The 26459-nt window shown below is 47.4% G+C and overlaps 12 protein-coding genes across 13 annotated transcripts; 9 read left to right on the forward strand and 3 right to left on the reverse strand.

Moving 5' to 3' along the window:
- Positions 1–1870: 1870 nt before the first annotated feature.
- On the forward strand, positions 1871–2515 carry PV06_11124 (uncharacterized protein; the record flags this gene model as incomplete). The annotated part of the gene is made up of 1 exon (XM_016412750.1): positions 1871–2515. The coding sequence occupies one exon, from the start codon at positions 1871–1873 to the stop codon at positions 2513–2515; it is 645 nt and encodes a 214-aa protein (XP_016256826.1).
- A 755-nt stretch (positions 2516–3270) lies between these two features.
- PV06_11125 (uncharacterized protein) lies at positions 3271–5244 on the forward strand (the record flags this gene model as incomplete). The annotated part of the gene is made up of 1 exon (XM_016412751.1): positions 3271–5244. One exon carries the CDS (start codon positions 3271–3273, stop codon positions 5242–5244), a length of 1974 nt encoding a protein of 657 aa, XP_016256827.1.
- Positions 5245–5646: 402 nt separating this feature from the next.
- Positions 5647–6706, forward strand: PV06_11126 (uncharacterized protein). The gene has a single exon (XM_016412752.1). The coding sequence runs from the start codon at positions 5963–5965 to the stop codon at positions 6431–6433; it is 471 nt and encodes a 156-aa protein (XP_016256828.1). The 5' UTR covers positions 5647–5962; the 3' UTR covers positions 6434–6706.
- A 16-nt stretch (positions 6707–6722) lies between these two features.
- Positions 6723–9561, forward strand: PV06_11127 (uncharacterized protein). The gene has a single exon (XM_016412753.1). It carries the CDS (start codon positions 6945–6947, stop codon positions 9177–9179), a length of 2235 nt encoding a protein of 744 aa, XP_016256829.1. The 5' UTR covers positions 6723–6944; the 3' UTR covers positions 9180–9561.
- Positions 9562–11059: 1498 nt separating this feature from the next.
- Positions 11060–11464, forward strand: PV06_11128 (uncharacterized protein; the record flags this gene model as incomplete). The annotated part of the gene is made up of 1 exon (XM_016412754.1): positions 11060–11464. One exon carries the CDS (start codon positions 11060–11062, stop codon positions 11462–11464), a length of 405 nt encoding a protein of 134 aa, XP_016256830.1.
- A 1060-nt stretch (positions 11465–12524) lies between these two features.
- Positions 12525–13287, forward strand: PV06_11129 (uncharacterized protein; the record flags this gene model as incomplete). The annotated part of the gene is made up of 2 exons (XM_016412755.1): positions 12525–12629; positions 12685–13287. 2 exons carry the CDS (start codon positions 12525–12527, stop codon positions 13285–13287), a joined length of 708 nt encoding a protein of 235 aa, XP_016256831.1.
- Positions 13288–13829: 542 nt separating this feature from the next.
- PV06_11130 (uncharacterized protein) lies at positions 13830–14824 on the forward strand. The gene is made up of 2 exons (XM_016412756.1): positions 13830–14079; positions 14140–14824. The coding sequence occupies exons 1-2, from the start codon at positions 14009–14011 to the stop codon at positions 14660–14662; spliced, it is 594 nt and encodes a 197-aa protein (XP_016256832.1). The 5' UTR covers positions 13830–14008; the 3' UTR covers positions 14663–14824.
- Positions 14825–16642: 1818 nt separating this feature from the next.
- Positions 16643–18676, forward strand: PV06_11131. Of its 2 annotated transcripts, none has more exons than XM_016412757.1 (3): positions 16643–16718; positions 16768–17251; positions 17299–18676. In XM_016412757.1, exon 3 carries the CDS (start codon positions 17307–17309, stop codon positions 18342–18344), a length of 1038 nt encoding a protein of 345 aa, XP_016256833.1. In that variant the 5' UTR covers positions 16643–16718; positions 16768–17251; positions 17299–17306; the 3' UTR covers positions 18345–18676. The 2 variants fall into 2 exon arrangements, with proteins under 2 accessions (XP_016256833.1, XP_016256834.1); XM_016412758.1 differs by having other exon boundaries at positions 16768–16955; positions 17008–18676.
- Positions 18677–18825: 149 nt separating this feature from the next.
- On the forward strand, positions 18826–20570 carry PV06_11132 (uncharacterized protein). The gene is made up of 2 exons (XM_016412759.1): positions 18826–19737; positions 19811–20570. Exon 1 carries the CDS (start codon positions 19127–19129, stop codon positions 19427–19429), a length of 303 nt encoding a protein of 100 aa, XP_016256835.1. The 5' UTR covers positions 18826–19126; the 3' UTR covers positions 19430–19737; positions 19811–20570.
- Positions 20493–22020, reverse strand: PV06_11133 (uncharacterized protein). Its single transcript, XM_016412760.1, has one exon. The coding sequence runs from the start codon at positions 21821–21823 to the stop codon at positions 21368–21370; it is 456 nt and encodes a 151-aa protein (XP_016256836.1). The 5' UTR covers positions 21824–22020; the 3' UTR covers positions 20493–21367.
- Positions 22021–24358: 2338 nt separating this feature from the next.
- On the reverse strand, positions 24359–24732 carry PV06_11134 (uncharacterized protein; the record flags this gene model as incomplete). Its single annotated transcript, XM_016412761.1, has 2 exons — positions 24359–24634; positions 24673–24732. 2 exons carry the CDS (start codon positions 24730–24732, stop codon positions 24359–24361), a joined length of 336 nt encoding a protein of 111 aa, XP_016256837.1.
- Positions 24733–24914: 182 nt separating this feature from the next.
- On the reverse strand, positions 24915–26037 carry PV06_11135 (uncharacterized protein; the record flags this gene model as incomplete). Its single annotated transcript, XM_016412762.1, has 3 exons — positions 24915–25094; positions 25158–25388; positions 25486–26037. The coding sequence occupies 3 exons, from the start codon at positions 26035–26037 to the stop codon at positions 24915–24917; spliced, it is 963 nt and encodes a 320-aa protein (XP_016256838.1).
- Between the last annotated feature and the right edge of the window lie 422 nt (positions 26038–26459).

The following is a 26459-nucleotide window of genomic DNA, read 5'->3' on the forward strand; positions in this document are numbered from 1 at the left end:
CTTGTCTGAAGGTCCTCACGGACGGTCAAACATGAAGGATTCTCTTTCAATCGGTCGCAGAGATCTTGAACGCTGGCGGAGAGTTTTGTGTTAACCGGAAGTTTTTCAGCAGCAGCGCGACGAGAGGTTCGGTTGCTCGGAATCACAAAGGGTTTGATACCACGCAACGCAGCTTCCGTTAATGGATCTCGATCAAGTGCCTTTTGGAACTGTTGTACAAACTAAAGCAAGTCAGATGGCTTAGTAGTGACCGGAAACCTCCCTCCTTAAGTTACCTGTTCATCTGTAAACAGTACGTTGAGAGTCCGGCTTTGCAGCTCCTCGTGCAAAAGGCGACTAGGTTCTTCCCCCATTGTTTGGGCGACCTGTGTAGCAAACCGCCAGTAGCCTCCGGGCGACAAGAAGGTCTATTTCGATCCATTTTGTCCATCTATACATTCATATACGCTAGTCCTTTTACAATCTGCCAGGTCAACGTGTGTTGACCTGGCAGATTGTAAAAGGACTAGCGGGACTTCACGTTTGGACCCGCCTCTTCCTGCAGATACTATCCCAATGCAACCGCAGAGGCTACATTTCCAGCACACCCGTCGCACGAAAGGTGACCTCCACGGTGAGTCTCCACTCCACCATACCGTAGAACTTCCTATCTTGAAGGCCCCTGACTGATGTACGGTGACATCTCTATTTCTTCTACGAGGCATAAGTGAGAGATGAGATTAAACGAGACATTGCACATCGGGTGTCATGGATAGCGAGATCATGAATTCCCGAGCCAGACTAATCAATGATGAACGCTCCATCTCCTTCAGACGCCCAGGAGATAAATGTTCCTTTCTCCTGCACGTCCACCCGTTGCCTGGTTGTCTTTTTTCGTCTGTTCTGTTCATTGCTTCTGTCGCTCATCCATAACTCAAACATCATGACAGCACCAACTAAAGATCCTGCATGGCTTTGCAGCGTGGTCAATTTATTTGTCACCATACCGTTTCTCGTGGCAGCTTGCACCAAGTTGCAACTGAAGCGCGCGGCCCCTACTCTGTGTTTTTTGAATGCCTCTTGCCAAACACTTCTTGCCATTGTCCTTACCATCATCATCGCTCAGGCTCCGTCCTCAGCTGTTCACGTTGTTGCCCGCGTGTGCCTTTTTGCCCTTTGTTTTCTGGATGTGAGTTCATTCCCCTCTTCCGTTGGACAACAATCTGACAGATCATATAGGCTGCTGAGGCATACGCTTGCTTGGAGCTTGACCATTCAAGTTTCTGCATTAAGTACGGCTGGACCACAGTCCGAGGCGTGACGATTCTTTTATGCTTCATCGCTTTCAGCCTACTTACATCGTCGTTAGTCTTGTTATTAGTATTGTGAGGGTTCCTCTTCGATGACTTACTTGAATGGCACTAATCAACCGCTGACACAGACAGGCTACATCTATTAGCTCACTTCTCTTCACCCTTGCCATCTCACTTTGTTGTCTTTTTCGGAGTGGTTGGGCCGGGACAATATTGTCAATTACAAGACGAGAACGACGTTACGTTCGCATTGTGTTGTCCTATGATTTGAGTCGGTCAATCTTTTTGACTGTCCTAGCTTTTATCGTCTTTGGACTACAACAGAGATTCAATCAACGGGAGATATTGTGGCGTACGGTCAGTTGAATCTAATCTCCACGACACCACTCCCTTGCTCACTTCTCAAGATTCAACTCTTAGCTAGCAATAGCTTACTAGGATTGTTCGGGATCTTCAAGTTACTACGACTCAATAAAGACCCGATTGATAACGTATCGTTTGTCAGGCCTAGCGGGAGCCGCGAACAGATTCTAGAAGAGGACGACACAAGGTCTCATTCAGTGACAACATTTACTATAATGGACCACCGCATTGGTGGTTTCTACCCAACACCCGAGCCGTCGAGAGAAACCGAAAACGACGTTGTATTTAAGCTTTTGGACTCACTCCCCAATTTTGGAGACTCAGGCCTAGCTCCGTTGGCCCTCACTTCCCTGGTACCTTCGAAGCTGCCGGTGATTGAGATTCAGGATGAAGAATGGCTTGCATGCTTCCAATCACAGACGACAGCTATTTATCGTGATCGACAGCTTGGAATGTCCGTGATATCTCTTAAGGAGGCGGTTCTCGTGCTATACCGTCTTAGTGGCATGGATGGTATACGCATTCCGAAGGAGCACGTCGACGCGGCATTGGCCGAATTAAAGAGAAGGCTCTTATACTTTGCCATTGACCGGCGTAATAAGGGGGACATGAGAGAATACTTTGCTGTGTTGCCACTGGTTTCCATCGGAGAATTGATTGGTCTGAAACTCAACGAGACGACATATACTGGACACCTTCGCAAATGGGATTCGAAGGAAGGAGATTTGTGGCATTGTATCCTTCGCGGGAAATACGAAGAAAAGATCTACTTCGACTGGAAAGAACTAAACGAGTCGCAAATTGTGCTCACTGGAGACATGCGACAACTACGCCAAGAACTTTCGAAGAAAGAGAAATAGGTTGGATTCACATCTCTCTGGAGCCATTCGTCAATATCGAAATGCTGAGTCTTTTCTGACTAATGTCTCGGCCAGTGCAGTTATCATTCTTTTTCTTTCCATAGAGAGGCGATATGGTGTAAGAGATACAAAATGGCTGGGTCTGATTGTCATCCACTTGGGAAAGACCTGAGATGAAGAAAGTCACCTATTAGGCAACAAAAGTACTAGCGATAATAGTACACGCTCATAGGGGGGACTTTCGCGATGCCCTAACCACAGCACCTCCTAATGAAATTTCATTCTTCCCAACGATAGAGCGACGTGCCTTTCATCCCTGCCTTCTACAATTCACACAGGCGCTGCTCATATCCCTGTTTGCTTGGCGTCGACGTGGACTAGTAACTCTCATCTTACTCACCCTAGAGAAGTACCACACCTCAATCGCTTCATGAGGGAAAAGATGAAGTTCAGCAATGAGAACAGTGTAAGTTGCGTCTCAAAGCCAGTGGGCAGCACATTTGTCTCTAAGAACTGGAAAGAGTGGCTGGCATATGCATTGGTCCTTTCATGATAAAGGCGGCGTTTTTTGTCGCCGACAGCGCCTACTGGTATCCTGGACGTTCCCAAGGTCCGTCAAACGTTGAGAGTATAAGATGGAGCGATCACTCCGCCGGTCGCTCTCGCCTTTCTCTGCGCTCTAGACATCTGGGTAGCTTCCCAACTTGAATGGGAGATCGCTTTCTGTCTTATTGACGTATCCGCACTTCATCTCCATGGAGTTCTGGCATAAGCTTCGCCGGCATGTCCAGATTGGTTGGTCGCCTCTGGCCATCTTCCGCAAGACAGATTGTGACTCCGAGAGACTCTTATCCGACTCCGAGGCCTACGGAACGATGTCATCCGAGGACCGCACCGACACGACCAAGGTTCAACCCTTTCGAAGCTCACGACAGCAATCTTGGTTCTCTATCGAAGGGCTCCATCTTCTTCTCCTCCACTTTTGGCTTTCGAAAAGTGCATATCTCAGGCAGTTTGGCGTCCTCGTTCCTTACATCTGCCCTTCGGGAGACTGGAAGACACAAACGAGCATCTTGGTGATGATTCTCCTCTTTTTCAAGGACCGTGCTTTACAGGTATTGATACCACGCCAAGTGGGCATCATCATGGATACTATTCGGTCAGGATCCAGTAATCCTTGGACGATAATGACGAAGATTTGTTGGTGGATGTTTCTCGACGTGGCGCTTAAGTTTGAAATTCCCGAGGCGGTAGCTATGACCCGGGTCTCCCATGTCGCGACGAAGAATTTAGTCGCGTCTTTTCACGCTCACATTTTGAACCTTTCCTTGGACTTCTTCCGAGGCGAACGCTCCGCCGAGCTTCTTACAACGCTCAATGATGGTGAGAGCATTAGCGAGGCGATCGCAGAGTTCCTTTTGGACCTTATTCCTATGGTGGCAGATCTTGTTGTTGCCATGATATATCTTCATTACACCATTAACGGGTACGTCACACTGGCCATTGCCTTTTTCGGCGCTATCTATATCTTCTTGATACAGTACGGAATATGTTGGCAGTCCGATTCATATCGATCTTATGTCGAGAAGCGTCGACAAGTCCAACATGAATTGCAAGATTCGATCCAGAATTGGCAAGCCATTTTTTGTTTTCGCCAACAAGACTATGAATCTCGCCGGTTCTTGGAGACTTTGACCGAGCTATTGAGGAGACGAACAAGATATTACATGAGACACTATCTGGTATCCAATGCCCGAAGTTTGCTTCTCAGTTTGGCGCTGCTAGGAGCGGCTTCCGCCACGACTTTGGGGATCAGGAATGGGGCGGCACCTTCCAACTTCGCGGTCCTTATCACGTATTGGGCTGCCATATCGAGAAATCTCAGCGGACTGACCAAGAGCTTACGAAATTTTGGAGAGATGCTGGTGTCCGCGGAGAAGCTCGTCAGGATTCTCCAGGCAAACCCTACCGTCGTCGATGGAGCGAGATCGTTGCTTATACAAGACGGGGCCCTTTTATTTGAGAATGTTTCGTTTACGTATGCAGGACATGCTACTGGAGTCCAGAACATCAACTTCAAAGTTCCGGGCGGATCAACGGTGGCATTGGTGGGCGAGAGTGGTGGAGGCAAATCTACCATTGCCAGCCTCTTGCTTCGGCTGTACGACGTGGAGAACGGCGCGATTAAGATTGACGATCAAGATATTCGGGATGTCACGCTGTCCAGCCTGGGGGATGCAGTTGCAATTGTGCCACAAGAGTCTCACATCTTCGACCGACCTGTCATTGACAACATTCGATGTGGGAGGGGCAATGCCACCGAGGAGGAAGTGATAGAAGTGTGCAAGGCGATCGGACTCCATGATGCGATCATGAAATTTGAAGAGAACTACCAGATGAAAGCAGGTGAAGGAGGCAATCGATTATCTGGTGGACAGAGACAGCGGGTTGGAATTGCTCGAGTCCTTTTGAAAAGACCGAAGGTGATCATCCTTGACGAACCTACGTCGGCTGTTGACTCGGTCACCGAGGCCAAAATCAAAGAAACATTCGACCGCTTGAGTTATCGCCCCACCATTCTTGTCGTTGCTCATCGACTCTCGACCATCAAGGATGCAGATCTCATTCTTGTCATCCATGAGGGTCGCATCAGTGAGAAAGGTACCCACTCAGAGTTAATGGCACAAGATGGGATGTATCATGAACTTTGGTTGTCTCAGTCAAAATAGACACTAGCATAAAGAGACCGACATCGGCTCACAAAAGGTGTCTTGATCTCTATGCTCATCACGGTCGGGTTGGTAGGAAGGCAACATTGTTTGTTGAGAATCCTTTGGGGACACTTCATTTTGCCTCGCGATCAGTTTTTGCGGATTTGTATCATCGTTAAGGACACCGTAGAGGTCCTTGAATACAGGTTTATGATGCGAGGCCTTTGTGAGCTCCGTGAATTTCGTTTAGATCTCGTTTTATCACCTTCATTATGTGGCCATCACACCAGTTCACTATTCATTATAACGATCGAGCGATATACTCTCTTTCTCAGTTTTCCACAACCCTCATAGGCGGTACTCACGCACTTACTTAATTGATGACGAGGCTTTGTGGGCTCATTGGCCTGATAAGCAAAAGGATTCCCCAATCGTTACGTCCTGTATCAACATCTAGGCTGTATATCAGCCACCAGAGATTCGTTCCTTGGCCTTCAATATTTTTCTAGTCATTTATATAGTCCAAGCACCCCCTGACCCTTCCACAGAGAACAAGGAACCTTTTCAATCTCTCAGAGTTTGACACCCTGCCCGCCCCGACTCTCTTGTTGTTCTCTCATCTTGAGCTCTCTTGCACTTGACATTTGTCCGGTCCGAGCCCTACAGCGTTGAAAGACTTACCATTCTTCCTTCCACAGAGACGCACGACCTCACGAAAGTATCGAAAATCTACACCATGGACCCCCGGTGGTTTGACGACAACTGCGAGGCAATCCTAGACGCATGGAAGGACTATGAAACGAATGGCGAGAAGGAGCACCTCATGAAGGCACTTGACGACGGCTGGGACGAAGTAATGAGGACCTTTGAAAAAGCACGGGACAAACGAAAGGCCACATCCTGGCCAATACTGGTGAGCGACACTCTAACCGATGCGATGGTGTCCACCGAGAAGAACCGTACACTCCCGGACTACGCGATCGTCGTTTGTCATTGCTCTACTGTATTGGGGTTCATTAGGGGCGTGTGGAAGGCACTTGAACGTCGAGAGCCAGAAGAGATAGACAGTCGAGTGACCCATCTAAAGTGGGATCTTAAGTCACATAATACGAAATTTCGACTGGGAAGATACACACTCCAACCTTGGGGGTCGAAAGACGAGCATAAGAAGGCAGAGAACAGTCCTCCTTCCACCTGGAAAGAATGACTCGGTCAGCGCAGTATGGCTTTAGACCGGTAGAGCTCCCAATTCTGACCGATTGAACATCCTGCATTGCAGCTGATCTACCAGAATAAAGATCTTCACTCGTCTCGTATCTTTTGCCCAACTTCCTGTCTCTTTCAAAGGTAGAGCAATGATAATTATGGGTTATGATAAATTAAGGCGGGAGAATAGGCATTGGTCTGATAAACAAGATTATTAGATCTTCACGTCATTGTATCAAAATCTGAACGGTATTCCAGCCTCCATGAATTCTCTAGTTATCTATATAGTCTAGGCGCCCTCTGGAACGCGTCCATAGAGAGCAAGAAACCTTTTCAATCTCTCAAAGTTGACACCCTACCTGTCCCCATTCTCTTGTTATCCTCCAGTCTTATGTTCTCCTGCACCTTACATTTCTTCATTTCATCGAAACGCACGACTTGCACTCTCCTGTCACAGTACTCGATATTCGCCATCATTTACAGAGCCCTCTGACCTTGTCATCACTACACCTATGGCTCTCGCGTGCGACAAACCAGGCATCTCGCCGGACTCTCAGTGGCCATGTGGCTGTCGGCTCAGCGAGAAGAGCCCTGTGTGTGGAATCCAACAAGACACGACGTCCTGTCCTCAGCTGAATTTTCCGAAGCCTGATGGCGTCGCTGTTGTAGTCGCAGACAGACCTCTGCTTCGAATGGATGGCTCGGTCGATGTTGATAGCGGCCTACCTATGAACACAATTCGCTTCCCAGATGGGACCAGCAGCAGTGTGAAGATGATTGGGGAGCTGCCTCTGGCATACAAGAGTGGATATCCTATTCTCATATCCGAGCACAAGCTTTGCAACGCTAGCATCACTTCAATCAGGGCCCCAGAAAGAGAAACCAGGATACCAGGGTACATTTACGAGATACAAGAAGATCCCAACCGGTTTGCCTTCTCCGTGATACCACTTTTCCTTCAAGATCACCGACAATGTCACGACTGCCCGAGCATCAATCAAGTCGTCAAAGTGGTATCCGAATTTTGGCGCGAGTCCCAAGATAATGCCACTCCGGAGTTTGAACGGTTCGTCGTAGCCCTTCTCTCCGTGTTTTACAACACTGGCATACGAATGGGCTTAGGGTTCGGCCAATACAATGGAACATTACGACGGGCTACACTACGAGACGAGAGACTCATCTTGTTCTGCGACAACGAGAAGCATAGGGACAGTGAATGCGACCCCATACTCGAGGTTGAGATTCGCTGTGAAAGCGTCTTGTTGAGTGCTTCAGGAATCTATTTGGTGGACGATACCCACAAGCTCGCGCAAGGTCTGTTATGTTGTCATCAAACTGAGCCCACGCTGGCATGTCATACTGTATGGAAGTCATCCTCGAGCACTCAGCCACATACAATCAACGTCCTTGCCGACCGTGATCGCGTGATGGTTACTAAGACCTTCTCCACGGGCTACCCGACTCCTGAATGGGAGAAGATAAGACACATACTTGAGGATCGCCTCGCATATCAACGCGAAGTTCTGACTCCCGATGAGTTCGAGGTCCTGTTGACACAAATTCGAAGACACGAACAACAATCCCGAGCCACTCCTGAGCAGGCACTCAGGGGAGCTGTCAACTCGATCCCCTACATAAAGAACGCACGGCTGCGACACATCATGATGCAAAAGTCGAGAAAAATCCACCAGTCACAATATCCGATCCCCCAGCCCGTTCGTGAAGCGATATGTCTTCAGCAAATCTTTCTTGACCCTCCTCAGACATTCGGAGAAGAAGAATACGAATCCCTAAATCAGAAGCGACAACAAAATGAAGCCAATTTAATTGTGGAAATTGAGCGCGTATGGTCGAAGGACGTCACTAAAGAAGAAAGTAAACCGGTTCTCGGGTTTGTGCTACGTATGCTTGCGTTGCTGCAGTATTTTCCGGCAAGACTTTATGAGTACGAGGACGAGGCGTCAGAGCAAGAAGAAAAATCAGGCTATCATTCCCTGGCAATACAGCACTCTGGAGTGCGCCTGGATTTCCCTCGAGCGCGCTCATTATCCTTCGAATGGATGGCTTTGGAGAGAGCTTTTCGTGACGGAGAGATGGCAGGTCAGCTCGGCCTCAAGTTTGACACTCTCCCTGATGTATTCACGAAAATACCACAGTTCGAAGGATTCTACGAAAAGATATTTTCGCCCCTTTCAGAAAAGTACTGGTGTGGAAGGGTCGAATCGAAGGAGGACCTGAGTTTACTTTGTCAGTGCTTCAAGACCTTACCCAGTGCTCCCCCACCTGCGGATACCACCTATGTTCTTATGAGGCCGGCGCGACCATACAAGATTCAACAGGATTGGGTCTATCAAGAATACAAGTACCCTTTCACCACGTATGCCACGCAGTCGGGCTCCTCCATCTCGCTGGGAGAATGGGAATTTGATTATACGTCTTTCTTTTTCAAGGTGGTTGATCTAGGCGGGGATAACCAAACCACACCATTCCAGGATCACGGAAAGACTTCGAAGATTTCGTCTCCCGCACTCTCTGACCCCGAAGCGATGCCATTTCCTGGCTCGAACACAAAGTTCAAGCACTTCCCGACCTACGACCATGTTTCAATCATGGTCGAGGAACGGCAGGATCAAGATTACAGTTTTCGTCATGAACATTCTCAATGGATACGATCAGAGCATGAAAAAGCGAATCATCATAATATTGTGGAAAAAGACGCACACATGCAAGACACTGATATGGTTTGATTGAAATGAACGACGACAAACTGACGTTCGAAGATGTGAGATGAACTGCACAGAGCTTAAGACAAACTCACAATGAGCCTTATTGGATTGACTGAGTATTGCTCATAACAAACAGTCTCTGTTTAATCTCTATTTCTTGTCTCTGGTCATGCCCAGACAGTTCACATTCAAGTCCGGGCCTTCTTACATTCCTCACACAGTATCGCATTATCACACCATCTACCAGTTCAATGTAGCTCTACAAAGACAGGCATAGTGACATGCCTTTCTTCTTCGCCTTCTACACTAGTCGCAGGCCCTACTCACAAGTTCGCTCTGACACTAGCGCGTAATAGACTCTTTCATATTCATCTTCAAGGGAGTCATATCTAGATGATTCGTTACGGAGCAATCAATTCTAAGAATCGACTCGAGTAGTTTTAGTTGTGCCTCTCAAGGTTTGGCATATGCCTTGACTGTATCCACATTCAAAAGGCCGTAAATCATTCCCTGATACTGTCTATCCTTATATTGGGACCTGTCTCCGGATGAACTGCTTATTCTCTGGCTTATGAAAAGGCAAATTTGATACAGATTCTGTAACCTTGTGAAGTCCATGACAAGCCGCCTTTGAGTCCTCCAAGAGGCGCAAGTTTGTGTCCAACTCTCAACTTCTGCAACTTCCAAACTCCCTTAACGACGTATACACTCCCCGTTTATGTATTTAAGGAGAATGGTTGCGCCAGACTATTTACGAAGTTCACTTTCCGCGCAAAGCAATTTGAAAAGTATTCCAACATACTATCCCCACAAGCGACCATGCCTTCCGATCTTGACCCTTGTCTGAAGGCTCTCATCGATAATCATAACAGGGACTGGCCCGGTGTGATGAAATTTCACCTTGACCTTGTCAGAGAGACGCTCATAAGTTACTCTCACAACCCAACGGACCAGAAAAAAGAGGATTTGCGGAATGCTCTCGATGACGCACTTAGGGTGGAAAATATCGATAAGACCATGAAAGGCTTGAATTATCTCCCCTCTCGGACAAAAAGCTTTCTAACAACATAAAAGGAATACTGGAAGACGCACGCAAGAGATGTTCAAAATAAATAAGTTTCTCTCAAACAACACGACACGCCGATGAGAAGCTATACTATACCGATCAAGTCATTCTTTCCTTTTCGTTCCGATCTCTCCGACCATTTTCGATCAATCTAAGAGAGAAGCGTCGCGTTGCGGATCTCGCCACACCGTGAGGTTCTTTTGGTCGTACAGCGAACTCTGAAATCTGAATCAATAGGCCTTCAATAGGTACCTAATCACTAAATGGAGACAAACAAGGCCGGAGGTAGTATCATTGTCAACCAACAGTCGTGAAGGCAGTGGGAAGACTAGTCTTCGACAGTAAAGAAGAATGGCCGGCGAACTGGGTGACAAAGCACATCAGCTCATGCGTCTAGACAGAGTTTTGACAGTACTATTGAGTGGTTCAACACCTTGATGTCTTAATTTAAGGCAGTCCCAAGCTTTGTTAATTTCATTCTTTCATACCTCACATCTGGTGGATTAATATTGGCCTTTCTGCTCCAACACTTAATTTCGGCATGGTTTATGACTCAATTCTAACGTTGAGTGTGTCTAGTGTCTAGCTCCATAGATAGGCAGCGGCTTTGTCAAAGAAATCCCTACTGATTCAAGCTTTTAATTGCACCTGCATTCTGAAATGGCAGCCAAAAACTCACAAAGTCAAACATGGAATTTATTGCGTCAGCATTAAAGTTTCCTTATCTAGCCTCCTTAGACCTTCAAATACCACCGGTCTCGTCCCTCCTTTCAATTAACATTGGCAAGAATATTTATTCTCTTGTCAATAGAACCCCCCAAAGCACGTTGTCACAATGACCAAGACTGACGATGAACCGAAGATAGCTGTTAGCACGAATATCTCTAGCCATTGTAGCTGGAAACCTGGAACGAAAATTGCTTCGATGGAAGAACTACCCGACAAACCGCTTCTTGAAATGGAACCACCCTCTCTTCACTACACATTCCACGATTCAGTCTTTTACACCATTTTCTTTAAGCACAATGATGATCGCTTGGAGGAAGCACTCGATACTGGTGCTGAAATGATGGGCTTGTCCACCACCGAAAGATATCACTGGAAATTCCCGGAGCTCATCACCCTTCTCCATCTTCGGCGCCCTCTTGCCTCTTACCCGCCATACAACCAGCTGGCGTATTCATCCAGAAATTCACTGCCGAATACAAGTCATGGCTCGATTCGCCGGATCTTGTGCTAGTCCACCAGAACAGCGCCATCCTTCGACTGTACCAAGCGGCCTGTACTCTGCTCATCGACATGTATCGCGCGCAGGAAGGCGACGTCTCTTCTTATGGAGAGGTCGTTGACTTCCATATAGATAGTGGCGGTGACAGCTTCAAGGTACTCCTAAAGAGCGCTGATGGCCAGTACAAAACCCTGCCGGTAAATTCAGTCGATGATCTTCACTCGACTGCGGCCTCCGCGGCCCATGTGGAGCCAGGGAAAGTGCCAGGGAATGACGGTGCTTTCGAGCAAGTTTGCGACATTTCAGGTCCCTCTACTACCGATAAAAACACCGAAAAGTCATAGAATCAATGACAGGAAGAATGTCCGGAAGCTTGATCTCTCCAGGGATTGAAATCAGGCACTCGAAGAAGCTTCAGAAAGCAATGCCAGTCGAAATAGTCTCGATTCGTCCTGTAAAAATTAATTGACCACGGCCACCCGCAACTCGCGGACACTACGAAGATTCATTTTGGGGATGTCTCGGTATTGAGCAAAAAGGGAGGCCGCATTTTGGTTTGATTAGCTTGGGAACTGAAGTGGTGTGTAGTCGGATATCAATTTCTTATGACGGGGATGCTACAGCAGAAACTCGTGTATGCTGTTTGATAATACTATATTGAGACTAGCCGTCATCATGATACTAACGGTATCTACAGAGTGCAAACCCATGTCTACGGCCGTTGCGGGTGAAAAATTTGCAAATGACTGGAAGTCAAAGATCTTTCCATTTCTCTCTAAATAGCCCCCCTACCATGTATCTCATACGGCCTACAAGGTAAGTGTGATACATGGCAGCTGCGGTCCAGTGATCGCAAGAAACTGATTGGCAGTAGAGACAATCCTTTAGCGAGCACCACACATTGCTTCCCACCATAAAGACGCGGTTATATCTTCTCAGTCATTCCCACCTTACTGTAACTTCCGCCACATTTTTGCTTTGGAAATTTCCTCCCAGCTCCCCCAACCTCAGCTCTGCAAAAACAGTTTACTTCTCTTCCACACCAGACAGATCGCAAGGAATTTTCTTCGTTATGGATATCAACAAATTGTTATCGAACCGGAGGCAGTCGGAAGAATCAGAGAAGAAGGAATTATTAGAGTCGACCCTGAAAGTTAATGACAAGATCCTCACGATGGTAAGAACGCTAATACATAAACTTTGCTCGATATGTCTCTGACTTCTACGCAAAGACCACAAGACATTTCTCCTTCCAACAGTATATCGTCATCATCTGTTCCTTGTTCGTATGCGTCGGATACCACTATCGTAACGGCGATGAAAGACCACTGGAAGATATCCTTAGAAGGGACCTGGGAGACTGGAACCAAGACCCTAAGCCAATATGCTGGGATATTTTCTGTCAGACCTTCTCCTACGTTGCTTGGATGAAGTCAACCAGAAATGAGCTGGAGCGACAACTAAGCTACATTCTCGGCGAGGTACGACATCTCCCAGAGAAATCTCTAGATACAATCCAGTGCGTTCAATCAGAGGCTTTCTGCTGGATACGAAATATAAAACTCATCTGTCTCATTTATGGGGCCCCATTTGGACATCTCGACATGCCCAAATTTTGGGTTACAGACAAGCTAGACAATTTGGTCTCCTTGCTCAGTGATTCTCCGATGTTTCCAGGTTCCATCTCTCGGACGGAATTAGAATCAATCATGCGAAAACTATGTCGGTTGTTCATGAAGGACACCCCTGATGGACTTCATATACCTCCTACGACAAAGAAGAGGCGTTCTAGTGAGCGATTAGGTGCACAGGAGAAGTTTGTCAAGCGGGATTAATCAGCTGTTCTTTCCGTCTACGAATTGCACAGCATCTCCCTAGCGAAATAGGTTTCTCGTTATATTTGTGAGAGTAGTGGACGCTGTACGGAGTACAGTAGTTGCAGATCTCGAGAATACCCATTGTACCCCTACTCTTTAGACTGTTAATATTGCCGAGATGGTATGTGCTCCGCGTGAGACCCCAGCTAGGTCTGTTATGATGGTGGCGCAGGACGTAATCTCCCCTAAGAAGCTTATAGTTTGCTGTGTTTCTGGACTCCCCGTCGTGAGGGTTGCGCATTTCAGCTTCGGCTATACTGTATTGCATCATTAAGCTCTCTGCCTATGTCCAGCCCTGATTCCTCTAGAGTGGTACTTTACGATAGCATGCCGTCCATTCTGCCTAGTTCTCAGGGTTTAGGGGCAGATCAAGTCATTTCAGCCATTCTGCCTGACTGACCGGCATCAACCCAATGCGCCGCCTTGATCCACCTTCACCCAAGTTAAAAATGACGGCCTCCTTGTCTTCGCTAGCGACCACGTATTCCATGCAGGTGCGACTCACTATGAGGCTGAGTTTGCCTGAACAACATCAAATATTTGCCTGATTTTGCCTTTCGGTTCGCGAACTCTTGCCAGAAGACGTATAAGGCACAGTTCCACCCACTGCTCGCAAGTCTAAATATCCCCGGCGAAGTGCTCATCTTCTCACTCATCAGACATCTGACTGTCGCACTGTATGCTGTACGCTGGACCCATCATGACGAATACGATATTAAACAGGTGTTTCGGGGGAAAAGCCCCCAGAGGGTAATGCCTTCATAAGCGTCATCTTCTTCTGCGTTCGGCTAACTATGTTTGCCGTTACAGCAGTTCTCATGCCTACCAAATGCCGTTACAACCCGAAACAAGGCCCATCTCACAGGAACAGCTCATCATCGAAGCGAAAGAGATATATGCTAGCCTCGTTGAAGTCGAGAAGAAGTGTTTAGAGATCTGCCAGCAGCAGTCCCAGACTACAAACGAGCTCTCCAATGAGCAATGGCAGGCATTGATTGTCTTACATCGGACCCTGTTACACGAGCATCATGATTTCCTTTTGGCCAGTCAACATCCTACGGCGTCACCTGCGCTTCGACAGTTACCGACGAAATATGACATGCAGGCGCGAATGTGGAGGCATGGTATTCACTTCTTCCTTGAGTTACTCCGCCATCGACTGCCGTTCTCACTGGAGCATATGCTCACCTTCTTTCATCTCTCTTATCAAATGATGGGCTTGATGATGGAATCAGTGCCTGCTTTTCATGAAACATGGATAGAATGCCTAGGAGACCTGGCTCGTTATCGAATGGCCATCGAAGAATTTGATATGCGGGACCGAGAGAACTGATCTGATACTGCCCGAATATGGTATACTTGTGCTGCTGACCGCTCTCTCGCGACCGATCGTATATAGCATCACTTGGCCGTTTTAGTAAGACTCAATGTGGTTCGTCAGCTGTTTTATTATTCTAAGGCACTCGTTAGCGATATCCTATCTGTGAACGCTTGGCACTCAATCATGCTTTTGTTCTCTCCTTTTCTCGATAGGTATGAGATAATAAGTTAGAAGTACCTTAGGGTAGAAACTAGTCTGGTTATCGCGGCGGGTGTTCTCTTTACCTGTGGATTTATCTATAATTATTATTTACATATTCTTCGGTTTGTATTTGAGTTAGACGAAACTATTAACATAATAGGATCGAACTTTAAGATATAAGGAGCAGAAATGGCATCGACCCTTATTGCCATGATCCTTAACTTCGGATCTGACGAGAATGTCCTATGGAAAGCCCTTTGTGCGGACTTAGAGAAGAATAAGCAGCGCCAAAATGAAGAACAATCAGATTAGCCCTTTGATACAAATCTCTCTGAGAATCTCGTGGCCAAAACTCAAACGCGCCGGAAATTCTGGGAGTAAGATAGCCCTATCAATATTCAAAACTTTGTCTAGGCTACTACGCCACTTTGTGATAGACTAGAGATCAAATTCTCTCCTTCGAACGAAGTAACGTCATACGTTCTGCCTGTTTGATACCAATGCATTTCTATCGTTGCGGCCAAAGTCGGAGACAGAAATATCCTCCCGTTTCTACACTTCACTCTGTCGTTTCTATGGGGTCTGTCAGATGTTCTAGAGACTCTTATCTACCTCGAAAAGTACGTCTCATGGGACAAATTGGTTTTGTCGTTAAACTCGATAAGCAGGTCTGGTGTGGTTGACAGAGAAGTTGAGTCCCCAGCTTTCCCCCAACAACAGTCAGGTACAGGTCCTCAATTACCAGAGGACTTCTTAATGCGTGGGTTCAAATGGTCTCACTGTCACTACTATCCCCCCGAATTTTTCGAGGGACAAGTGACAGACGAGGATGACCGCACACTGGAGCTTCCAAGTCACGCACCGCCACGTGCAGGGAGATGTCTCTGGCTTGGTGTGAGGCTTGCTTCTGTATGCGAAACCACCAACATTTTGCTTTGAAGATTCGCTAATGTTTTTGCCTAGTTAAAACGCTATATCACTTATGACGGCAGGTCGAAACAATTCGCTTGCACAGAATTCACGCAAGCACTGCCACCTATCTCACTCACCAATATCTCCCAAGTCCCTGCCATTTTTGAGAATGGAGAGACATCTCCTGGATAGACGTCATCTAAGATTCGAAAGTTCAAGCGTCCTTGGAATGTACTCGTGTAATCTATTGACCCTCAGGAAGCGTCCCTGCAGCAGTTCTTACTTGTGTATTTTCGTCGAACACCACTTTTGTACTGGCGACGAACGGCCCTTCCGCTCATACTTTCACTGCTACGTTATTGCCGAAACAAATTCGAACAGGCAAACGACATTCGTGTGAAATCTTACATGGGGCAAATGTAACTCGGAACAGCGAGAGTGGCATTTCATCTTGATGCAAAATGTCGTTGGGCATTTAAGGGTGGAGGTTGACGATATCTTTTGGTTCATTCGATACTTCTTATTTCAATAATCCGTCGGGTTAGAAACTTCAATGACGAAGACAAAAGCTGTCTCCACCTGGGTCGCACCAGGTATCTAAGATACTGAAGTATCTTCAAATAAGAGGCCGAGTGGCAGAGTTAGAGATAAAGAGTAGGAGAACATTTAGCGGAATGGCATTACTGGCAGTCTGACGATGATAGTATTTTGGTCGATATATAAAACTTTATGTAGTAATGACCAATTGGTCCAAATTAGTTACTCTGTGTTCTCATTTCCAGGAGTGTCATTCCTTGTCGATAGGGGCGACAAAAGTTGGTGTGAAAAATCGTGTTCTCTCTCTCCCTCCTGATTCTTGGTCTCTAAGTTATATTTGACAACGAAGTGATGATCTCACTATACATGTACTTCATGCCGACCAATTTTCTAGGCACAGCAGGCCACAAATGCAAGTGTACGTATGTTGAGAGCTTCGAAGTCCGAGCAGGGGTAACATGGCGCAGAACGCAATCTCCACTGATTTCCCAGTCCCGTAGCTGCGCAAATATGGTCTACAACATATATTATTCCCGCTCTTCGTCTGATTCCCTACTCTTCTCACCTCATCTCACTAGATGCTGTGATCGAAATGGCTTTTCCACATAGGAAACGACGAGGTGCATGCTTGTCCTGTAAGAAACGCAAAACCAAAGTACTTTACATCCTTCGCGTCTTGAAACAGAACCTTAACAACTTTCATATAGTGCGATGGCGGAAAGCCTTGTCAGAGTTGTCAGAGAAGACAAGTCGAGATCAAGTGCATTTACGAACAACCCCAAATTACTGTAGCTACCAAATTTCAAGATACACCTTTTCGGTCGATATCCTGGATAGCGAATCTCCGTTCGAAATTTCAAAAGGCACAAAATTTCCTTAACATTGCGCACTTCGAAAGGGCTTGGATTGTTCTTGGGTCTGCTATTCGTGAGGCTGTGACTCTAGAGAGAGGTGAGTTTCGGGGTAATCTACGCATACCACCCTGCTAAATAGAGAAGATCTCCAAATGTCGAACTGCTTTCGAGAAGTTTGGTGGTCACTAGCCAGCCTCGATGCTAGATTATGTTTGTTGATTGATCGTCTACCGTGTTTACCACCGAGTTCGAAGCTGGCAACCCCGGCGCTACATCAGCCGCAGTCTCGCGAAGGCGAGTTCAGAAAAATTCAGTTTGACGTCTCCGCTACGCTACTCGAGGCATGTCACGCTTCGCCATCCGTCGACGGACTCGATGAGTACATAAGAAATTTAGAGCGAGATCTGGCAGCCTTGCTTCAAATTCAAAAGAGTGTGGTTCGAGGTTCTGAGCTATCAAATGACACTGAAGACTTGACATTCGAGGTGCTGTTATTCTCCATGATCTTATACTTGAAGGTCTGGGACGGAGAAGGAACAGCGAGCAAAGCTGTTTCACTAGCGACAGTGATCATGGAGAAGTGGCACGATCTTAGGCGCAGTCCTCAGGACTGGCCTCACAGAACCGCAGCAGACCTGGCATCGAAGACTCTGGAGAAGGGCCAGATATTGATTCCCACAACTACGACTCCTGCCGAATCAGTCAATGACAACAAGGTTCTTGACTCAAATCTGAAGTCCTGTGTCCACGACTTCAGCCCGTACACCATCTCTAACAACGATGGCTATTTCCCAGACGAAGTCTCCGATATTCAACCTCTTCAAATCCATTCGGAAGATGAAGGACACATTGGCTGGTATTCGAAAAGTGATTCAGAGCCGGGCCATCACTCCACCTTGGACCAAGCAGCCCACAATCCGTTATATCTTGATACCGCATCGTTTGATCCTCCCACGATAGCACTTAATCTCGGACCAAAAATGGTCTCTGAAAGACAGTGTGCATTACCGACTTCGACTTTTGCATACAAACGACCAGTCGTGCCTTTACCGGTCACACTGCAGAACGATTTGAACGATGGCCAGTTTTTAGATACATCTGTTTGCATGCAGTCCAACAGCATGAGTCAATATAGATGGATTGGCGATGATACGAAGTGTCAAGGAGAAGCTCCACCCTTTTTGGCGTGACGAAATCTCCAAGGGATGTTTACTATCGACTATACTGTACTACAATCATGAATCAGTGGATAGTAACCCTGCGAGAGCTTTTTCACTTTGTATTCAGGGCAGGAAGCAAGCCGTAGCCACGAGCCTCTGGTATTCTCGTGCTCAATATTTGTATCGACGCTGGAGCTGAGGAGCCCAGTGCCTCCCGCTTGGGGTTTGTATCCAGTCGATACTTTCACATCCTTGGCTTTTTACCCTTCTGCCTCACCTCAGCTTGACGAAAGATCGTCATCTTAGTCTTTCTTTGAGTCTCCCTCGTCGTGTTTGTAGTCATGGAATCTTTTCTTCGAAAGGGGTGTGAAGGCCAATGTGGAACCCGAGTCCATGTCCTTTAGATAGCAAAGAGCACTGATGCCACTTTGACTACCCGACATCCGCCTCTTAGCCAGCAAAACCCCCTTACAGCGGCCGGGAAAACTTCTACTTATGCCCAGCTTTTAGGCTATGGGCCCTGAAACGTAACATTGACAGCTCCTGGCGAGTTGCTCCTCGGGCTTCTTCTCTTCTACAGATACCAGCCACCCTGTCGATGATGGAAACTCACCTCTGTCTCGTATTCCTTCCACCCTCAAGGAAATCTCTAGAATCGAGAACCTCCTCCATCGAATCAACGATTTCGACCCGAAGATACTGAACCTACTTCAGACACTACAACCATCTTTTGACCACCCTTTTGTCGCCCTCTCTTGAAAACCGTGGGCAAGTCAACTGCTGGTGGGAAACAAAGTGACGGCCAGCTCAAAATGATGCAGTGTCTCCTTATACTTGGTTCTCAATCGAAGCTCTCGGCTTCCTTGAAACGTGAATCTGATGATACACGTGCACTGGAAGATTTGGTCCAAAGAGACGAGGAGGAGTGGCTTCCGAGGGTGTACACAGAAGAGTATAAGACTTTCCAAGGTGCAGAATCAGACCACAGTATCAGCTGGGAAGGACTCACCTCGGAGTTTGTGTCCGCCTTCCCTGGAGTCCTCCCGAAAGAAGCGGAAGCTCAAAAGACGCTAGCATTTCAACTGCGCAGTCAGCTCTGGCACAATCTTAAATAGATGAGCCAGCTCCCGGATTGGCCTCAGAAGCCGTTCCTAAAACCACTACGACAATTCATGTGCGCAGAGCTCACGGGGGAGATGAACGTTTGGTTGGTTCTTCGCGGCTCTGCTGTGATTCCTTCTGGCGATTTGACTGGTTTAATACCGTGGAACAGACATAACCGGGACTTGAAATAGCTGGCGGAGATTCTGGGCACTTCATGTCTGTTTAGCAAACCTCTCACCGATAAGAAGCTTACTGCGACATCGCTTTAAGACTGTATCCAGAAACTGGAGGTTTTATTTTGTGGCTTAGGAATTGATTAGTAAGTTTAGGGTCGATGTAATTCGGAGTCTATACTGACAATTCACTATACTGACAATTCATCTTCCTAATAGTATTAACTCGAGCGAAGCAACATATGTGGTGGCATTTTACCTGTGCAAAGCGAATGACGACGCCTTTATCAGACATTTTCGAAGTTTACCTTGCCTGTCGACCATCGGCAGGGACCCCAGTTCCGAGCCTGGGAAATGGCAGTATCGATGCGTTTTGGAAAAGCACGAGTCGTCAGTCACCCAAGACGATCTCTTCATAAACAATCGGCGACCGACATACTATAAGGCCTTTGAATCTCAGTCTCAAGCTCGTCAATGCTGGGAAGACATCGTTGGAAGGTCCCAACAACTTTTAGATCATCGCTGTCCAAGGCCTTTTCCGGGCAATATGAGCACGTCAGATCGTCCTGAGGTTTTTGAGGCCGTCGAGCTCGTCCGATCATATATGCCCTGAAGAAAACAATGATGACAGAACCACCAGGAAAGTCATCTGAAATTACAAAAGTGGACGGAGATTAACAAACTGAGTCAAGTCCCAGAGAAAGCTGCCAAATAATCATTGGTGTCCAAAGGACTTGCTGTTAGTAGTAAAAGGATCGTTCTCTTCAGAGTGTTATCGACAAAGCTCGCAGGTATTAATTGTCTCTTTTCAGTCTCACTCGGTCACTCATTCTACAACAGTGCTTGTGCGTGATTTAAGTAATACCATCCCACAGATCCTATGACTAGGCAAATCGAGACTTTATGAACCGATGAGGATGGCTTCGACTGGAATACTCCTTTCGCATATGTAATATTTTACTAACCTCATTGTTGACAGGATCAGACTCATCGATGCAGCCTAGGCGCTCCCACCAAATTGCCTTGCCTTCTTGCTAACTGTCTGCCCCTTAATCGGGCCAGTTCCTCCGCAATCAGTTGTTGGTGGTAGCACAGTGGAGCTATGATTGCGCTATAACACTTTATATAGACAGGCACCACAGCAAACAGGTGATTGACCGAAGGTTGAAGAAACTGGAGAGGCTCTCCTCGTGTATAGAACGTGATAGTGATAACTCCTATAGGCGCCCTCAAGGCGAAAGACACCAAACTTGAATAACGGGAGACAAAAGTGTAGTTTTCGTCACCCGATAAGAAATTAACCGTGACTTGCTCTGGCTGCCGACAACTATTTTGGTCGAAAATCGTGAGGTATACGGTATAGCCGTGTTGAGCGACTGTGAGAGTCGGGAAAAACTCGATCTCGGACATGGTTGCCTGCGGAGGGTTCGATTGTTGCTTTCGCGGGAAAGCTTTGCAGGATGACTTGAGAACCGGTGTGCTTCGCCTTAAGTATACCTAGATACTACGCTTTGCGCGAACCGCGCTAGTCGCTCTGTTGTCGGGATCTTGAACTCGATTCTCTGGTTTTGACCTATAGTCCTCTCACTTTATGCGCCCGTATCAAGCGATGGAGACGTCGACCATTCTTTGAAAGTCTACAGGCATATAAGTCTGGTCATGGGATTGCGAAACGCTCGGTAATGACAGCCATTGGGAATCGAGTCGTACTGCCTGCAGAAGTTGACATGACGCCCGCTGTCTTCGTGGATCGTCGCGGAAATATCTGTTCAGCCTTCATTGGTTCTCGTGGATACATTGTAACTTTCGCGGTCGGTGACCCTGAAGGTTCATTTGCACTAGCTTGGGTACTCTCGAACGCTGTTGGTCGAATCTTGGCCGTCGAGAGTGGCACGCTTTCCAAAGAGTGAAAAGGAGGGTATGGTGCTCTCTAGGATCAACACGTTTGTCCTGGATGGTTGCTTTACACCTCGGATGTAGCTTGCACTCCTGGCGAGGAAATTTGACATTGGAGGGGAGGACAGCCAGTGGCGTGCGGTCTCGCTGATGCTGTGTCCATACGCGAGGTTTGTCGTGAATATCGGTGATCTCGCGTGGATCCACATTTTCAAGATCGTGCTGGATTCTCAGCAGGGCATGTTGTTCTTGCTTCAAATCCACTGTAACCTCCCAGGGATGCTCGTCAATTAGCCCTAGTAAAGATCGATATGCTCTTTCATTCATGGTTGGCATTGCTGAAAGTCGTGAATGTGAGACTTCGTGGAATCTGGGCAAAAGAAAAGGCTGTCAGAGGCTCCAGCTTCCGTGAGGCTTCTTATAACAGCCCTGATAGCCTGTTGAGGGAGCGACTCAATATGCTTGGGAATCAGAGGCATGATCTGTGGCACTCAGGAATTGCCGCGCGCGTATGCCATGGTCGAGGAGGTGCCGTTCAAAGTATTCGAAACCAGGCGCTTCGGAGTAGGCCAAGGACGCTTCCATTTGGGTATTTACGCTGCTGTATGGCTTAGCGAGTTTGACTTGTCCGGAGTACGATCGGGCCTGGCTAGACATTGCGCAGTCTGAACACCAAGTTGCTTCGGCTTGCATGTGCAAGAAATGGCAGCCAAGTCGCGGTCTTGCATATCAGTCGAAAGGAGTTAGTGCGGACATGTACTGCATAGTACTGTAGAAGGCAGCTTAGCTCTTGATTGATTGATTGATTGATTGATCACGTCTAAGTATGTCCCAGCCACCTTTACCTGTACAGTCGCGGCTATGCAGCGAATGACTAAAAGTACAGGTGCCTCCCCCGTCGAATTTCTGAACGACAAGCCGTTCCTGTCACGAACTGCTTCTACCTCCACTCCAAGTGGTTTCAGCACGCCTGCACTTATAGCCTTAATGATTGTGTCCTGCGTCGGTGTACTTGTCCGGTCTATCCTGGCCGTCCTCTGCTTCTCTCTAATAATAAACACTCGTCTACGCTAAGAGTGTTCGAATACTGTGGACGGCACTGCTCGGAATTGCTCCAGCAATCCCGTCCTGATCATCATCTTTGCTGCATAGCTCTTGATTTAAGTGATTAGTATCCTAAATATCACGGAGATCGTCTCGGATAGCACCTAATCGAACGCCATCGGTTGGCACCAGAAGATACTACATCCTTGACATGCTGCAGAGCCCAGCAAATCACTCGAACCTACACGCCACGATGACCACACATTGGTTCCTTAGAACAAACAGGACCGAGTGAGCATTACAGTAGTGCCATAATTATCCTGTTTTTCCGCACTTTCTCTCTATTGTACTGCAGAACCGATTCTTCTGAGGGTGTAGCCGAAACTGACTATTGAATTTTGGGGTTCCTTCCTGCATTAGCTTGCTGGGTGACATCTGAAAGACGTCGCGAGTGGAAGTCCCGCTGAAAACCAGAAAGTTTGATTGTGTCCTCAATGTAGATTAGTACCAGGCTGAAAAACCACATGAAAGCAAGAGCACTTCGGCAATGGGCTCCCTCAACTCGCTTCTCACTTTATAGAGGACATTATAATTCGTGGATGGACGAGTGGCTACGTAGAGAATGGTGGCAAAAGATTGCGTGAGTGGCAAAATCCTCCAAAGATTGCGATGAAGTGTAAAACATTCCTACTGATGACTTTCTTGGGCTAGATACACGAAAAGTAGTGGAGGGGTGGCCAGAGCGGTCGGGATGGTTGGTAGCAGAAATCCATGAAGAAGCATGTCAGAACATTTTAGGACAGCTTCGCTGCCTGTGACTGCATGACGAAAGCCATAGAAAACAGTGGGACGAGAACGATAAAGAGGTCGTAGCTAAAAGTAGTCGGACCAATGATTTTCGGTGGCAGACTAGGCTGCTTGAACCCGTTTGCTCATCCTCAAATGCCGACTTTCTTGTAACCATCTTCTTAAAACCTGCCTACCCTTTTGCAGCCACAAACCACGCTTCTTTGCGGTTCACGCTTGTCCAAATCTGTCGTAGCTGATCCCATTGCTCTGATGAATTAGCGGTAAATGTGGTGTCTAACGGTACAGTATTGTTGATCCGGAAACATAGATGAGACGAGCGCGATGCGGTCGCTAGAACTGTCACAGTACTGTAAAGTATAGCCCACACACCCACACACACACACACACACACACACACACACACACACACACACACACAAAAGTACAGAACCCCTGGTGGCAGAGCCAAAAGGGCAAGCTAAAGCTGATCTACTAATACATTTATGTGACCTAGTCTTCTTGAATACAACCTCTCTCACTTGCTTTCGCTTGCTACGTATTTGTGGATTCTCGTGCTGGTAACTTTTGGATGGCCGTCCGGCTTACAGGCGATTCTTCAAATCTTCTACATTCTATCCGTGGCAGCTAAAGCGCGCCTACTTGTATTACCACTAGTTGAGATAGAGGGGTTCGAATGAGAGGGTAATGACGGTTTCGGTAGGCAGTGTTATTTAGTTGTCCTATGGCCGGGCCATTGCAAATCAGATTGTTACTTAGGATGCCTTTAAGTCTGGACTTCACGTCTAAGTAGAAAGATGTGTTGCTCCTGTGAATTTCTGTGCAATGAAGCATCTCTGTTCGGAACGCCGTTCATTTAGCACATCGGTTGAGAAAGTGTTCAACGGCCGCTCTCGCTTGCCCACATGCAAATAGATCTGTCGAAGCGGCATTAATGCGGCGAGGATAGGTATTCAGTCTGTCTCTATCCCTGAAAGGCGACCGTAGAGTCGCCTCGAGTGCTTGCCAGGCCAAGCTGTGTCAGCTCTCTTCGAATACATTCCGTCTTTGTCTGGTAGGATGCCGGTGGTGGCCTGGTTTGGCTCGTGCAGCATTAAGCATGGTGGATCTCATTCTGGGTCGTTGTGTCGGTGGCCGGGCCGTCTTCGACTCGGTGGCTTTCTGTGCTTTCTTCTCAGCGACCTTCTGCCACTTGCTGACGCCATGCGGCGGCGTCCACAAGACTGTTACCGCGTTGCCTTCCTTCTGTAGATGTCTCATGGAGTTGCACATGCGAACGATGTATCCTTGTCCCGACTTGTAGCGTGCTCGTCTTGGTCAGCGCACTACCATACCGGTTCTAGTGGCAGCTTGTACCACGTTGAGACGACTGAAGGGCGCTGCTCCTGTTCCATGCTTTTTGGATGCCTCTTATGATCAGATTTCATCATAACCTGCCCTGAGCACTTAAAAGGCCAATTGTAATCATTGGGCTTATCAGCAATTGCACCAATCTTTCGTGTTGCGGCACGATAAACATGGATCTATATTCACTTGTCCAACCCTAGAATCGGATCTGCCCACCTTCAATACTGCCTCAGTTAGCTCCACTAACCCCTTGAAGTCGGCACACGTCGAGCGTGTGGCTGGTCTGAAAGCCTTGCAAGAGAGCGATAGTGTGGGTGCACATGGCACATAAAATAGCAACATGAAAGATCTGGTGCGAGTTCCCCCAAATGTCAAATGTACCCGGTGCCAAACGCTCCGGGATTCGGAACTCCAAACGATGTTCGTCAGTAGGAAGACCAGAAGAAGTGGAGCCGCGAGCACGCAGACATACCGCGTATAGTCCAACCCCGGCGCCATAGAACGCAAGCTCGATCAGATACCATTTCAATCCGGCATACCCGAGCATGTATTTGAGCCCGTATCGCAGCAAACCATGGAGCAGGGGGATGCAGGATGAAGCGCCAAAAACAACGAAGGTGCCCACTTTCACTTTTCGCCAACGCGGCGTTCTGAGCAAAGGATTCGAAGTTAGAGTACCGACAATAGTACCAATGGTGAAAATCTAGAACTCAAATTAGCATCCCTGGATTGATGATACAGCACATACCGAGGGCGTGGAGAAGTGTTGTTAGTGGTGACGATAGCTGGGTGAGACTGACAATGGCCCAGTGCAGCTTTTGTAAGCTCGCTTCACAGAAAATCACATAGTAAATTCCAGAAAAGAATGTGCCCACCGTCACGATGACAATACCAAGCAAATCCATTCCCTGCCAGAAGCGTTCAATATGATGTGAGTGGGATAGCATCAAGTGATAAAGTGTGCTTAAAATCAAACAGATCTCAGCACTCCAGAAGTAGATGCCAAAGACAGCGTAGTCCATGGTCGAGACATTGAGAAATTGAGGACGGCCGAGGTAACGCAGGAAGATGGCAGCGATGGGTGGAAGAAGGATGGCCCCGATCAGGTGAGTGTATATATTGCATGTCTCATTATGCAAGAAAGTGAGGCTTGCGAGGATCTTTAGATAGTCTGCTTTCTCTCGTCGATAGCCACCGACGATATACTTGTTGTCGAAATGCCATTCAGAAATCTCCTGCCATGTCACAGTTTTCGCGGTGGCCTTTGACGTCTTTGTGGGCTCATTAGCCGTGCCGACGTGGCCCGAGACTTGTCGCTTGCTGAGTTTTGTCCTTGGTGCCATCGATGCCATCGATACTGAGATATATGGGTGTAGGTTCGGATGTGGCTGGAATTCGGCGTCTTAAATAAGGCACGGATCAGCTGGCGCAGTGCGTAGAACCTTGCCCTAAGAAAGAAGGTTGTCGATAGATGAAGAAAGTCCTTTTCCTGTACGATAGCACCTCCTTACAGATTCAGAAAAGTACAGTACAGTATCCCATCGAAACTCGCACATACAGTACAGTACTGTAGAGTACTGTAGCTTAATACCAAACCTAAAAATCTCCTGCTGGATGTGAGTGAGCGGGGCAATAAACTATACCGTTGTCTCTTAGTGTCGCGTTCCGCATCCAGCCACTGAAAACCATGGAGTCTGCAGACACTCTTAGTCGTGACCGCTTTGATAACCTTTACCACAGTTTTCTGTGGCTTTTCGGCATTTAATCACGAGCA

The sequence above is a fragment of the Exophiala oligosperma genome (assembly GCF_000835515.1).
Source record: "Exophiala oligosperma strain CBS 72588 unplaced genomic scaffold supercont1.20, whole genome shotgun sequence".
Lineage (NCBI taxonomy): Eukaryota > Fungi > Ascomycota > Eurotiomycetes > Chaetothyriales > Herpotrichiellaceae > Exophiala > Exophiala oligosperma.

What these genes read in the sequence shown, in the direction of transcription:
- PV06_11133 (XM_016412760.1), bottom strand. Translation starts at nt 21,823, where the DNA reads ATGCCAACCATGAATGAAAGAGCATATCGATCTTTACTAGGGCTAATT.
- PV06_11132 (XM_016412759.1), top strand. Translation starts at nt 19,127, where the DNA reads ATGATGCAGTGTCTCCTTATACTTGGTTCTCAATCGAAGCTCTCGGCT.
- PV06_11127 (XM_016412753.1), top strand. Translation starts at nt 6,945, where the DNA reads ATGGCTCTCGCGTGCGACAAACCAGGCATCTCGCCGGACTCTCAGTGG.
- PV06_11130 (XM_016412756.1), top strand. Translation starts at nt 14,009, where the DNA reads ATGCTGTACGCTGGACCCATCATGACGAATACGATATTAAACAGGTGT. An exon ending in GGGGGAAAAGCCCCCAGAGG is followed by an intron (nt 14,080 to 14,139) that starts GTAATGCCTTCA and finishes TTGCCGTTACAG; the next exon opens with CAGTTCTCATGCCTACCAAA.
- PV06_11126 (XM_016412752.1), top strand. Translation starts at nt 5,963, where the DNA reads ATGGACCCCCGGTGGTTTGACGACAACTGCGAGGCAATCCTAGACGCA.
- PV06_11131 (XM_016412757.1), top strand. Translation starts at nt 17,307, where the DNA reads ATGTCGAACTGCTTTCGAGAAGTTTGGTGGTCACTAGCCAGCCTCGAT.